This window comes from Monodon monoceros, unplaced genomic scaffold (genome assembly GCF_005190385.1).
Source record: "Monodon monoceros isolate NGI ecotype Baffin Bay Population unplaced genomic scaffold, NGI_Narwhal_1 Super_Scaffold_1, whole genome shotgun sequence".
Lineage (NCBI taxonomy): Eukaryota > Metazoa > Chordata > Mammalia > Artiodactyla > Monodontidae > Monodon > Monodon monoceros.
This window is the reverse complement of record NW_021703765.1, coordinates 77,964,636-77,979,299: the sequence shown is the minus strand read 5'-3', so window position 1 is coordinate 77,979,299 and position 14,664 is coordinate 77,964,636. Positions and strand designations below refer to the sequence as shown.

The 14,664-nt window shown below is 47.0% G+C and overlaps 1 protein-coding gene across 8 annotated transcripts in view; it reads left to right on the top strand.

The window, feature by feature from the left end:
- The window catches only part of CUX2 (cut like homeobox 2), a 262,660-nt gene extending 248,390 nt beyond the window's left edge, over window positions 1-14,270 (top strand). For 6 of the 8 annotated variants that reach the window (XM_029219263.1, XM_029219254.1, XM_029219252.1 and 3 more), the window contains 4 exons: window positions 4,650-4,922; window positions 6,153-6,341; window positions 7,613-7,886; window positions 11,262-14,270. In XM_029219263.1, coding sequence (XP_029075096.1) covers window positions 4,650-4,922; window positions 6,153-6,341; window positions 7,613-7,886; window positions 11,262-12,054 — 1,529 coding nt within the window. In that variant the 3' untranslated portion in view covers window positions 12,055-14,270. Of the gene's footprint in view, window positions 1-4,649; window positions 4,923-6,152; window positions 6,342-7,612; window positions 7,887-8,021; window positions 8,175-8,899; window positions 8,974-11,261 lie in introns of those variants that run through there. The other 2 variants (XR_003792989.1, XM_029219276.1) reach the window with 2 other exon arrangements.
- Window positions 14,271-14,664: the final 394 nt, after the last annotated feature.

The window sequence follows — 14,664 nt, the reverse complement described above, 5'->3', positions numbered from 1 at the left end:
CAGCTGTTATCCATCCATTAATGATGCACAGGCAGGGTGGAGTCTGAACTTTTCCTGGGTGAGGAAACTGAGGCTCAGAGAGTTGCCCAGAGTTACAGAGCCTGAGAGTAGAGGGATTGGGGCCCTGAGGTGGGGACTCCAGGGAGCTCAAGCTCCCTCCCCAGTGACAGTCAGTGGGCAGATCCATCAAGGCCCTGGTGAGATGCCTACCCAGACCGTGACGGGGATGGCTGCCAGGACAGGACATCTGACCTACCTGCTGAGGCCAGAGAAAGGCAGAGACAAAGAGACGCCAGACTCCGAGTCCAAGCACCTCAGCTCAGTCAGTTTGTCCATTTCTAAAGTGGGGATTGGTCAGTAGGACAAAAACCATATCTCAGGTTCATAGAAATGAACCAGATCAATGGGTATCAACAGGAGTAGTACCTGAAACATAATGTCAGGGAACAAAATCTTACCTCCCAGTGATGGTGTTTATTTTAGAAGTTAATGCCCACAGACAAGAAATGAAAAAAGGTGCCACCACCCACCTGCCTGCGAGGAGGGGCTGCTCTGGGCAGGGAGGGGCCAGGAAGAGACTGGGAGGGGACCAGAGGGCTCTGGCTGTCTCTGTTCCTTTTTTTCTTTAAAACAAACAGGGAAATTTGAAGCAAATAGGGCAGTGTTAACATCTATTAAGGTGATAGGCCCAGGGAAGGGAGGGAGGACTTTTCTGTACATTTCTATAGCTTTGAAATATTTTATAATTGAGGACTAATACAACTGTTACAATGACGGTGGTCATTTGTCACACACAGTGCTAACCACTTACAGTGTTTTCTTCTTTAATCCTTGTGTTAATCTTGACCAGAGGGACTCGTTGTCCTTCAGTTTTACAAAAGAAGAAATCGAGGGTCTGAATAGCACAGTGACTTGCCCAAGGTCACTGGCCAGTTAGTGGCAGAGCCAGGATTAGAACGCAAGACTGGTAGCTGTTAGACCCCCCTGCCTCCTAGGGTTTCCACCTTAGAGCCTACACTTGTGAAAGGGTCCCAAATCCTTTTTTTTTTTTTTTTTTTTTTTGGTGTGGTGGTGTATTGTAATTAATTCATTTTCACTGTGGTAAAATTCACAAACCAGATTTACCATTTTAGCCATTTTTTTAAGTGTACGATTCAGTGGCATTTAGTACATTCACAGTGTTGTGCAACCATCACCTCTGTACAATTCTAGGACATTTTCATCACCCCAGAAGGAAATCCCATACCCATTTGCAGTCACTTCCACTTCCTCCTCCCCCAAAGCCCCTGGCAACCAGCAAGCCTGCATTCTGACTCTATGGATTTACCTGTTCTGGGCATTTCATATCAGTGGAATCAAGATAATATGTGGTCTTTTGTGTCTGGCTTCTTTTACTTGGCATGATGTTTTGAAGATTCTTCTATGCTATAGCTTGTGTCAGAATTTCATTCCTCTTTATGGCTAAATAATATCCCATTGGAGCGGTAAGCCACTTTTTGGCTACTGTGAATAATGTTGAACATGAACATGTCTTTGATCACCCGTTTTCAATTCCTTTGGCTGTATATCTAGGAGTGGAATTGCTGGGTCACATGGTAATTCTATGTTTAACTTATTGAGGAGTTTCCAAACTGTTTTCCATAGCAATTGCAGCATTTTACATTCCAACACTTGCTATTTTTCCATTTTTTACTGTAGCCATCCTAGTGGGTATGAAGTGGTATCTCATAATTTTTATTGGCATTTCCCCAATGTCTAATTGTTTGTTTTTTCTTTGTAATGGAAGGATTTGAGGTAGGGATAGAGTTAGGCAAAGACAATCAAGAATAGTGTTCTTGGCATAAGAAACAGCAAAAGCAAAGGCTGGGAGGCAGGATCATACACAGTTTGGGAAGGGAGGTAAGTGCAGATGAGGGTGGACATCTTGTCCCCTGCTTACCCACAGATCAAGACACCAGGACCCCAGTTTTGTGGAAACAGAGATTTGAGTGGTCCTGACTGAAATGTATTCACTCAAAAGCACCTCCTGCTTCCCCAGGCTCTAAGACTAACGTATGTTCTCTGCCTTCCAGGGGCTGGTATTTAGTGGATGAAAAGACCATGTCGGGCATAAGCATACCTGAGCTCAAGTCCTGGTTTTGCCACTAGCCACTCTGTGACCTTAGACATATTGCCTGACCTCTCTGAGCCTCAGTTGCCTCATCTGTAAAAGGGGATACCATCATACCTACCTCCTAGGGGTGTTATGAAGGAGACTTGACATCATGGGTGTAAAACACATAGCACTATGCTAGGCATGTAAGTGCTCAGTAAAAGGAAGCTTCATGAATTATTGTCGTCACCATCATCGTTGTTGTTGTTGTATCTAGTAAGGAAGAGATCTGGCACAAGCAAGGAATTAGAGTGAAGCGTGACAATTTGTAGTCAAGGTGCTCTTAGACCCCAAAGGTGTACACCTCAGCGAAGGGGCATTTGGGACTGGGTCTTCAAGGATATATAGGAGTTCAAGGTTAGGAGGAAGGCTTTCAGAGTGGGAAGACCAGCCTAAACAAAGGCACAGGGGTTTAGAAGAGCCTAGGAGGTTTGTGGGGAGAGGGGTAACTGAGGGGACTGTGAATTGCTCCAGGTCTGTGAGGTGGGCAGGGACAACAGAGTCCAGAGCCTTAAACACCAGGACAAGGAGGTACACATTTCTTGTGCAAGGGGCAGTGGGGAGCCATTGAAGGTTCTGAAGCATGAGAGCGGTCTGATCAGAGTGATCTACTTGTTGGCCACAGGGAAGGAAGAACCCATCTAGAGCAGAGAGAGGCTCAGGATGTCCTTTCTAGAATCAAAGCCACTGCAGGATGGTTATGGGGCTCCCTTTACTTCCTACTTATCATACATTTTTATGTTTATCTTAACAAATTTCCATCAGGCACCAGTTAAACACTTTGATGAAGAGGTACCTTTTCCTACTTCGCTGGAAGGCACCTTGTGGACCGGCACAGGGATTCCTAGACACCCTGTACCACACGCCCCTCCCTATTAGGGCACCTCCCTAGGCACGTCCCCTGCCCTCCCTGGATTGTCCAGAGGCTCAGCTCACGCTGGAAAGTCCAGTGGGTGACTGATTCCTCAAGAGGTGATCCGCATCATCTCGAGTCCTCTCCAGGCCCTGAGTAGGATAGTTGCAAGTGTAGCGCTGTTTGTCTCACGGCCCCATTTAGCAGATTCAAGAACTGAGGTTCGACAAAGTCATCCCACCCAAGATAACTTCTAAGTGGTTTTTAAATATACGTTCACACAAAATGTCTTTCGACAAATGAAAAATGTGGTTTTAAAACTCACTTTCTTTTAACATGCCAAGGTACTGTGGACATCTTTTCTTGTTCTTTTTTCAGTTTTATTGAGATATATTTGACATAGAACACTGTGTAAGTTCAAGGTAGACAATGTAACAATTTGAGAGATGTATATATTGCAAAATGTTTACCATGGTAAGGTTAGTTAACACATCCTTCCCCTCACATAATTACCATTTTGTTGTTATAGTGAGAACATTAAAGCTGTACTCTCACAGCAACTGTCATATAGTACAGGATTGTTAACTACGGCCACCATGCTGTGTATCAGATCCCAGAACTTACTCATCTTATGTGGACATCTTTTCATTACATTATTTTTAATTGCTGCAGGGACTCATTGTATTTTATTTAGCTGACGCCCAGTAGTTGGGCTTGTAGGTCATTACCAACTCCTTTTTTTCCTTAACTTTCAATTTTGATGTGATTTCTAATTTACCAAAGAGTTGAAGCCATAGAACAACCAACTTCCTAGACCCTACACACAGATTCACCAGTTGCTAATTTTGCCATATTTGTACTCTTTCTCTCTCGACCATTTGAGAAATTAATTGAAGACATCATGTCCCTTTACCCCTAAATGTTTCCAACAAGTATTTCCCAAGCATGAGAAATTTTACAATAATAACAATACTGTTACATAACCCACCATCTATATTCAACTTTCCTCTGTTGTCCCAGTAATCACCTTTATATAATTTTATTTTTCCCTGTCCAGGATCAGATTCAGAATAACTTGTAGTTAGTCGTCATGTCTCTTCAGTCTCTTTCAGTTTGGACCATTCTTCTGCCTCTCTTTGTTTTTCAGTTTTGACATTTTTCAAGACTAGAAGCCAGTTATGTTGTAGACTGGCTCAGTTCACCTTTGTCTGATGCTTCCTCGTGGTTAGATTCAGACTGTGCACTTTGGGCAGGAATATCACAGAAGTTATGCTGTGTCCTTCTCAGTACATTGTATCAGGAGGCACCAGTTGTTTATTTGTCCTATGATTGGTGATGCTAACTTTGATCACTTGGTTAAGGTGGTGTCTGGCAGGTAGCTGTACTGTAAAGTTACTATTTTTCCCTTTGTAATTAATAAGTATCTTGTGGGGAGATACTTTGGGACTATGTGGATATCCTATTCCTCATCTAACTTTCATCCGCTAGTTTTCACATCCAGGACAGTCCTTGCCTGAGATATTACTATGGTGGTTGCAAAAGGGGTGCTGCCAACTCTTGGCTCTAGCAAACAAGCCTGCCCAAACCATGTGTGTCAATGCCAGATTGCAGTAACCGCCTTCTCTGTCTCTCTGTGGCCCACAGCCAGTCCCACTGAACCAAGGTCCTCGCCATCCCCACCCCCTAGTCCCACGGAGCCACCGGAGAAAACATCCCAGGAGCCCCTGAGTCTGACACTGGAGAGCAGCAAGGAGAACCAGCAGCCGGAGGGACGCTCCAGCTCCTCGCTGGGTGGAAAGATGTACTCAGGCAGCCAGACCACAGGGGGCATCCAGGAGATTGTGGCCATGTCCCCTGAGCTGGACACGTACTCCATCACCAAGAGGGTCAAAGAGGTCCTCACAGACAACAACCTAGGTACAGGGTGGTGGGAATCAGGGATGCTTGGCTCCTACTTGCCTTAAGGAAAGTGCTGGCAGTGAGATCCCAGGCACTGGGGTCCTGCCTGCAGGTGCCAGTCAGCCCTGGGGCATCCAGGACCCTCTGGGAGGCATCTGACAATGACTGGGTCTCTAGAGTGGGACACAAGGGAGGTCAATACGGGCCTGAAAAGGACCTAAAATCCTGAGCCCACAGCTTTCAAAACTGCCTTCCAGGAGGACTTAGAGAATCCCAGTAACAGTGAGACTCTAACACAATCCTGATCCAGTGCTGGGGGCACAGAGGAGAAATCTGGATTCTTTAATTTTTTTGAATCACAAACTCCTCCAAGTCTCAAATGGGCGTCAAGCCCCCCTCCCAGAGGGATACTCACAAGCCCCAACTTTTCACTACAATTTCTATAATAAAAATAAGGCATCTTTATTTAAAAATATCAAATAGTACAGAAAAAAAGAATTAAAATTTAAATAAAAAAGTAAAATCTCCCCTGCCTCCCCGTTCTCTGACACTTTCTGAACACATACAAGAATATATGTTCACCTAGTTTCTTCTTTTCTTTTTTCTAGATAGATGAAATTACACACAGGCTGTCCTTATACTTGCTTTTTTAAAAATTAACACTGTTTGTGGACACCCTTCCAGTTTAGAATGAATAGACCACCTGCATTCTTTGTCACTGTTGCAAAATTTTTCAGGCCATGGATGCCCCACATTTTTTACCCAACTGATGAGCATTTTGCTTGTTCCCAATTTCCTGCTGCCTCTGAAACTGTGTCTGTATGCGTCTTTGTGCCCTTGGGCAAATACAACTGGAGGATAAATCCCAGGCAGTGGAATTGCTGGATCAGAGGATATGCACACTGACATTTTGATAAAACCTGTCAACTTGCTTTCTGACAAGGTGATACTAATTTGTACACATGAAGTTTGCAGACAATTTCAGGGATCCCCTAGGAGTGAAGAACATCTAAATCATGAAAGCATTTTTGTTTGGTAGCTGTCTGCCCGCCCCCATCTCATATTTTGCAGAAAGGTCTCTTCCAGATACACACCGGGTGTGGGTTCCCCCATGTGTCTAGTCCTCCCTTCTGAGTCAGTGGAGACATTCCCTAGGTTCTGCCATGTCTCTGGCCTATTTCTTGTGTCTCCTGGGAGCATCTCTGCCCAGCCTGGGGGTTACAGGTCGCCCTCCCCCCCTGTCTCCAGGGCAGCGGCTATTTGGGGAGAGCATCCTGGGGCTGACACAGGGCTCCGTGTCTGACCTGCTGTCCCGACCAAAACCCTGGCACAAGCTGAGCCTGAAGGGGCGGGAGCCCTTTGTGCGCATGCAGCTGTGGCTCAATGACCCCCACAATGTGGAGAAGCTGAGGGACATGAAGAAGCTGGAGAAAAAAGGTAAGCACTGGGTAAACTCAGGGTCCCGGGTAAACTCAGGGTCCCAGGTAAACCCAGATAAACTCAGGGTCCCAGTGAGTCCAGTCTCAGTCTGATGTGGGGCTGCAAGAAATAGCAATTCCACAGAATATAACTGCAAGCCATTAAAACATTTACTACTTTTCCCCTGAAAATTCCAATAGCCCATCTCTCAGCATCCTTCCCCACACCGACAGCTACTCCAAAATCTTTTGTATATTCCGCAAAACCCCCTTTCTCTCTGATCCCTCCATCCTCTGCATCACCTCCCTATTGTATTACCTCCTTTGCCCATTACCCAGCTTCTACACAACAAAGCACAGAATTGACCCAGCAAACAAGAATCCTCCCTTGTGGAAGTGGACAACAAATTGCAGATTCTTACATGGTCTAATATTATTTTATATCCCTGAAAAAATGAGCTGATATTGAGTACCTGTTTGTGCCCTCCCAGTCTCATGCTGTGAATAAGGGATTCCTGGATCTTAAAAAGCTCAGGGTCCAGTTGGGAAATAAGATACAAGGAGTTGGAAAGTCATCATCCAGGGCGCCAAGGCAGTTCATGATGAGGGCCCAGGGTCAAGCCAAGCTGTAAGCGGCACATGGGGCAGGGCCGAGTCTGGCTGTTGGCATCAGACAGCTGTACAGTTGAGAACTTGTCCTGCCACTTCCTGGCTGTGTGACCTTGGGCAAGTTACTTCCCTTCTCTGTGCCTCATTCTACTTCATCTGAAAGTAAGAGTCACAGCATCTACCTCAGGGCATTGCTGTGAGGATTAAATGAGACGCTAATGCCTTACTTCCTCCATTCTGAGGTGTGCCTTTTTTCCCCTACATTTTGACAATTTGAGGCTGAGATGCATCATGCAATTACTGTGTTCGTTTAAAATTAATGTCCTGCCCCTGCCCCCAACAAAAGTAGTGAAATTCAGGGATACTTCTGACAATCAAGAGAATGCTCCAGAGCACCCTTTTTCGAGCACTTCCTTCCTGTCTGTGAGGCGAACCTTCTACATATGTTAACAATTAGAGTGCTAATGACCAGGTGTGGGTAGGCGAGCGCGTCTCGCTCGGAGGAAGTGAAAGGAGAGTAAGGAGAAAAGGCTGAGACTGCGTGGGGGTCCCAACGTTTGGGGCATGGAGGGCTTTGAGGACCGCTAGCTGATGCTTGGTTCAGCTCGGGTAGCAATGGGCCTCTGGTCGGCCGCTCTCAGCCCTCCCCCACTCCCTCCCCCACCCGCCCGCCCGCCCCAGCCTACCTGAAGCGCAGGTACGGCCTCATCAGCACCGGCTCAGACAGTGAGTCTCCAGCCACCCGCTCCGAGTGCCCCAGCCCCTGCCTGCAGCCCCAGGACCTGAGCCTCCTGCAAATCAAGAAGCCGCGAGTAGTGCTGGCCCCTGAGGAGAAGGAGGCGCTGAGAAAGGCCTACCAGCTGGAGCCTTACCCCTCCCAGCAGACCATAGAGCTCCTCTCCTTCCAGCTCAACCTCAAGACCAACACCGTCATCAACTGGTTCCACAACTACAGGTAGGGATACTGAGTGGGTGGCCACTGGGAGGGTGGGAAGGGGTCTCAGCCGGGCCCCCTTCCCTGTCCCGGGGCCTGGAGGGAGCCCAGCGTGGCCTCTGGGAGATAAGAGGACCATATTGCTTTATAACATAGGCAGACCTGGATCTATTGGTAAATCCCAGCTCAACCATTTCCAGCTGTGAGGCCTGGGCAAGGGACTTCACCTCCCTGAGCGTCAAGTCTTCTAACTTATAAAATGGGAACCATAATGGGATCTACTTCATATAGTTGTCCTGAGGATTTGATGGGCCAACGTATTTACATAAAATACCTGGCACACAGTTTGTGGTAGGTGTTGACATTATTATTGTCACTGTCTTTATTATGACTTCACCCAGCTTGCTCCGCGTCTATGAAGGGACAGGGAATGGTGTTTGGGGCACAGGCCTGAGGAACCTTAACTACCCACTGAACCTTGTGTCAGAGCCCCGATTTGGGGCTCTTGGCCGCTCCCACTCCTAAGGCCAAAGGAAACCCCTGTGGCAGCCCCTCGGGCACCATCCACCTCAGGGAATGGGTGATTCCTATTTCTATGGTGCCTTCTCCCACTCACCAGTCCCTAGTCTTAGGAGTTGCTGACCTGAGGTGGGCTGGGCTGCCCGGGAATTTAGTCCCGGCGCTGGCTGAGGGCATTGACTGGCTGAGTCCAGCAGTTTCCAAGGAGACCGCAGAAGGGCTTCCTGAGAGCCCTGCAGAGAAGGGTTGATGGGATTTCGAGGACCATCTCTGAGGCACTCCCCACCAAGCCTGTTGAGCAAGAAATGTCTCTGGTGCCTCTGTGGTGCCAGAGAGGAGAGTCTCTTGACCCCCAAGAGAGAAGAGGAAGGAGGAGCCTGGAAGGGTGGAATGCCTGAAGTCTCTCTCCACAGCCCAGGCATGGGCATCACACAGACCTGAGTTCAAGTCCCACCTTGGCTGTGTGTTATTGAGCAAATCACTGTACCTTTCTGAGTCTCATCCCTATTTTACAGATAAGGAACCTAATACTTAACCCCACAGTGCTGAATTGAGGATCAAATGAAACACTTCAAGCGTACATAACTTGGTAAAATATTGCATATTATCCTGCTCAGACCCAGAGCCTGCCAAACAGCAAATGACATAGGTCCTTAAAGCCTCATGCCCTCCTTCCCTCCCAGGGGACATTCTCTCCCCTCTTGTTTCCCACAGGAACTGAGCCCTCCATTATTATTCAATGTACTCATTCAATAAATATTTGCCATGTATGCACAGTGAGCTAGGGTCAGGAGATACAGGGGTTTAAAGCTATCATCCCTGCCCTAGGGAGCTTAAAATCACAAACCAGATAATTTTGCAACAACCTAATAAAATCTGTAAAACAGGAATGAATACGGGGCTGAGGGAAAAGGGAATTCTACCTAGGGAAAACTTTATAGAGAGGTGGCCTTTGAGCTGGGCTTTGAATGAGCAGAGAGAATTCCACTCCTAAAAGAAACCACTCTCAAAGAGTTCTAATTGTAGAAGAATACATTACTTCATTTAGTAAATGTTTATTGAGCACCAACTCTGTACCAAGCACCAAAGAGAACAAGACAAAGTCCTTGCCCTTAGCACCTCTTACAGACCAGCAGGGAAGGTCACTATTAAATGAGTACTTACATTAATGTATCATTACAACCTTCAGTGAGCTCTAGGAAAGGTGAACAATAGGATGTTTTCAGAAAAAATTACCAGATTTGCTATAGATTTGGGAGTCAGGAATTGAAGAAAAAGACTAATTTTTACTATGGTGTAAATGACTATTAGCCTCATATTTATACTTGATCTACAGTTTGGAAGCTATAATGACAGAGGCTCAAGCATTGAGCCATCCCAAAACACCCTCAGATCCCACCTTACCGGAAACGACTAGTGCTTCCCCTGGTCCCAGCAGCTTTTCCCTCTAGAGGGGACTGAAGGAGATGACAGAATCTCCTGGAAGGTGGGCAAGGCCACCTTTGTGGAGGGATTAGGGACTGAGAGAGAGAAGTGAACCAGATCACCCTTCACAGTCCCTCCAGGCTCAGGATCCTGGGATGAGGCCCCATCCCCCACCTGGGCAGGGAGCCAGGGAGGCAGGAGAGTGTAGCCGGACTGCTGGGTTCAGGGCCCAACTGCACTACTTGCTGGCTGTGTGACCGTAGCAGTCGCAGTGCCTCTTTGAGCCTTGTAATCTTTGTCAGTGGGAGTGAGACTAGTATCCTGCTCATAAGGTTATTATGAAAAATAAATGAAATAACCTGCAAAAGTGCTTGGCCCCGTACCTGGTACACGATAAGCACCCATCATTATGATGTTTATAATTAAAATTTATAAATGTGAGTATTATTTATCAGTAACATGTACTTTATTATTAATATTATAAATAATGGTATTAATATATGATGTCATTAATAAAAAAGGGCAGAGGGCTACAGCATTGAAGATAGATGCTGAGGAAGCCCTGTCGCTCTATGACCTTGGACGAGTGATTTGACCTCTCTGGACCTCATGCTATTAGGAAAATAGTTAATGGAGTTAGACTCATTCCTATCATTTCCTGCTCTAAAACATAATATATAAGTTTCCCTCTGACAACAGGGAGGCCATTGAAGTGAAGAGAGGATGGGTCCTGGACTGGAGTTCAGGGTTCCCAGCTTCTGGTCCCAGCTCTGCCTCTGTGTGCCTTGGTGACCCAGACAAGTTATTCTGTGTGCCTCAGTTTCCCCTTCGGGGCTGATGTCTAAGAGTCCCTCCAGGAAAGAAGCAGGGGGTTATTGGCACAAACTAGATCTGGGTTTGACTTTGAAAAATGCTCTAAAACAACGCTGTCCAATAGAAATACAGTGAAAGCCACATATATAATATAAAATTTTCTAGTAACCACATTAAAAATAAAAAGAAACAGATGAAATTAATGTAATAGTATATTTTATTTAGCTCAGTATATACAGATATAACCATTTCAACATGTAATCAGTATAAAAACTTTAATAATGAGAGAGCCACATGTGACCAGTGGCCACTGCACTGGACAGCACAGGTCTAGATTGTGAGCTTTGGGATCCAACAATCCTGAGTTCAAGTCCTGGTTCTGCCACTTACTGGCTGTGAAACCTGGGGCAAGTCATTCAACGTCTCTGAGCCTTGTTTCCTCCTCTATGAAGTGGGGATGATAATAGCGCCCACCTTGCAGAGCTGTTGAGAGGACTTACTAAGATGCTGCATGTGGAGACGCTTATGCCTAGTGGGCCCCCAGGGAAGTGGGTGGGGTCAGAAGGCCACTCATGTGATTTGACTCCAGGGTTAGGCGGTCCCCGTCCAGCCCCTTGCTCACCGCCGTCTCTGCCCCAGGTCCCGGATGCGCCGGGAGATGTTGGTGGAGGGGACCCAAGAGGAACCAGATCTCGACCCCAGTGGGGGTCCTGGCATCCTACCGCCAGGCCACTCCCACCCAGACCCCACTCCACAGAGCCCCAACTCTGAGGCTGAGGACCAAAAGCCTACTGTGAAGGAACTAAAGCTTCAGGAGGGTCCCGAGGAGAGCATCACACCCCTGACCACCCAGGACAAGACGCAAGTGAGGATTAAACAGGAACAGACTGAGGATGCTGAGGAAGAGGCCGGCAGCCAGGACTCAAAGGAGCTGGACAAAGGCCAAGTTTCCCCCAGAGAGGTGCATCCTGACCCTCTGGGTAACGACGGACTCCCAAAAGCAGCCCCTGGGCTCCTTCTTCCAGGCGGGGCCACCCCAGCCTGCCCCTCGCTACAGCCCCTCCAGGAGAGCGAGGGCGGGGAGTGGCTACACCCGGACCCTCTAAGCTTTAAGTCGGCCTCGGAGTCCTCACGCTGCAGCTTAGAGGTGTCACTGAACTCACCCTCAGCTGCCTCCTCGCCGGGCCTCGTGATGTCTGTGTCACCTGTTCCTTCCTCTTCAGCCCCCATCTCCCCATCCCCAGCCGGCACCCTCCCTGCCAAAGCGCCGAGTGCCAGCCCCACTGCCGACGCAACCGGGGCCTTGCACCCCAGCACCAAGGTGAACCCCAACTTGCAGCGGCGGCATGAGAAGATGGCCAACCTGAACAGCATCATCTACCGGCTGGAGAGGGCTGCCAATCGCGAGGAGGCCCTGGAGTGGGAGTTCTAAAGGTGGGGGCAAGGGGCTCGCCGCGGGGGCCACCTTCCCTCTCACTCAGGGCGGGGTAAGGAAGGGAGGAGCTCAGCCATCAAAACGTGGACCGCAGTGTCGCGCCGCTTGACAGTTTTGGTTGTGATCCCGGTTCCGTGAAGTCGTGAGTGAGCAGGTGAGGCAGGTGCCTCTGCTTCCCCTTTTCAGCAGCCCCTGCCCCGGGGATCACCCCCTTCTCCACTCTGGCCCCTCTACAGGAGGCAGAAGCAAAGTGGCGCCACATTTTTCCCCTGGAAACTCCAAACTCTTTTAGAAAAGTAAATATTTATAGACCTCTTTTAGATATTTTAATAAAGGATCCTTTGGAATTTATTCCCAGCTGATGCTGTTTTGATATTACAGAGAGTTATGAAATCAGGATACCGTCACAACTGTTGCGAAGTATACACTGAAGTTGTGTCATTTTTGCCACTAGATGAGATTAAAAGGAGACAGTTGTTCAAAGCCATCACAAAACACTATAAGACTGACCAAAATTCAGATAACCTTTGAACCACGGTTTTTTCCCATGTCTGTCTGTGAGACACAGTCCATTGCTACTGCCCTTCCAGAAACCATGCTGAAAAGAGAAAGTCCAGAAGACTCTAAATGAAAACCTTGATGCCGTTGAGGATGTGTTTCATTCTGGTGGTCTGTCATGCAACCTTGATGACACAGAATGTCCCATGCCGCTGTAAATGTTGTAGAGGTGTGGGCTGTGGCCGACCATCCTATCTGAGATGTAACATGGTACAAAACAAACTGCTTACACTCCCTGTTTTCAGAAACCTGTGGACCGCAGGGGGTAGACAGTCCATCTCGTCCGTCTGTAGACAAGATGTGGTTCCGAATCCTTTGGAAAGCCAGGTATGGGGGTAGGTGATTAGAGGGTGGCGCTCGAACCAGAGTGACCCCATCCCCCAGCCTGAATCGTGGCCACAGTGCAGGAAGTTTCCCCACTGGCTTTCCAGAGCAAGACTGGCCGCCATCTTCCTCTCTTTGTGTTTTAAGAAAATAACAGCGTTGGTCATCCCACAAACACCCAGCTCAGCACCCGGCACCAAGAAGTAGATTCATCCAACTAGAGACCCCAGCTCCCCTTCTCATCATCATCTTTCTCAAGTTGACCCTGATGCTTTCCGGAAAGCGTCTGCACCTCCAGGTTTATGCAGAATGAAGTTAAAAGGTTGAGTTCACCTCAGCATGACCACCATATCCCTGTCTCAAGTCCAACTTCCTGCCTTCTAACACATGACCTTTTTGAGAACAAAGACTCAACCCCTCAACTCAAAGAAGCCCACCCTCCAGTGTCTTCATCACCCTGGTTTTTAGGGGAAGAGTTCCCAATTTGGATGGAACAGCCACCATATTGGTTGTTGAATCTCTCCTGTTATTATTTCTTTTACTTTTTCAAACTCTGTGGGAAGGTTGAGTTGGGTGACTTCCCAGCTGAATCCAGAATGACGATGAAAAGGTGGTCATAATCGGTGCCAACCCAGTACCAGGGGGAAAGATGGCTGACAGGGGTTTCAAGGATGCAGCGAACATTTTGAAACCCAGGCCAGCAAAATCCAGTGACCAGAAGGGGTCATTTGAGGGGTGTTCCAGAAATCTCAACTCTCATGCACCCAGCCCAGGCTGCAGTCTCCACACCAATCAATGAGGAACAATGCAAACCCTGCAGGAAAACCTCCTTTTCCATACACCCAGGCTATGCATTGAAGAGTTTTCCACTGTATACATTTTTATCCAGATGAAGGTATTTTTATATTTTGACAATAGGAAACAGTGACCAATTTTCAGAGTAATCAAATCTGGAACAAACGAAACATCTCATTTTAGCCACCCTGTCCCAATTAAGGCAACCGTGGGGGACACGCCACTTTTTACTGTTGAAACCCACGCAGCGTTGAAATCCAGGCTTACATGCAGACTGCAATCCTTAGAGGACTAAATCTGGCTTTTGTGTGACGGGATTTGATTAAGCACTTAGTATAGTCTTTTGAACACGGAAATCCTGTTGTACTTAAAGCTAGCAGACCTGTGAACAACTTTGTCAGGTTCACGTCCTATAACGGTAAACACAGAACAAAAACCCACAAGACTGTTTCTATGAGAGATTGATGAACTTTGTTTAAATTAAAAAAAAAAAAAAAGGAACACGTTCTGTAATAAATGCGTCGCTCAATACAGAATTGTATAATAACATCTGCGTGTCCTGCTTGCTTTGTTCTGGATCTGTGGGTACAAATTGGGGGTCAGATCTGGCCCTTAGGTGTTTTACGGTACTTTTAAAAACTGGTTTTTAAATTCATTTGCCACCATGAAAATATGGGGGCTTGTCACATAAAAAATCGTGATTTTCTTGTATTAATATATTCTTTTTTATTTTTATTTAATATTGGAGTACAGCTGATTAACAACGTTGTGTTAGTTTCAGGTGTACAGCAAAGTGATTCAGTTATACATGTACATGTATCTATTCTTTTTCAAATTCTTTTCCCATGTAGGTTATTACAGAGCAGAGTTCCCTGTGCTATACAGTAGGTCCTTGTTGGTTATCTAGTTTAAATTTGCAGTGTGTACATA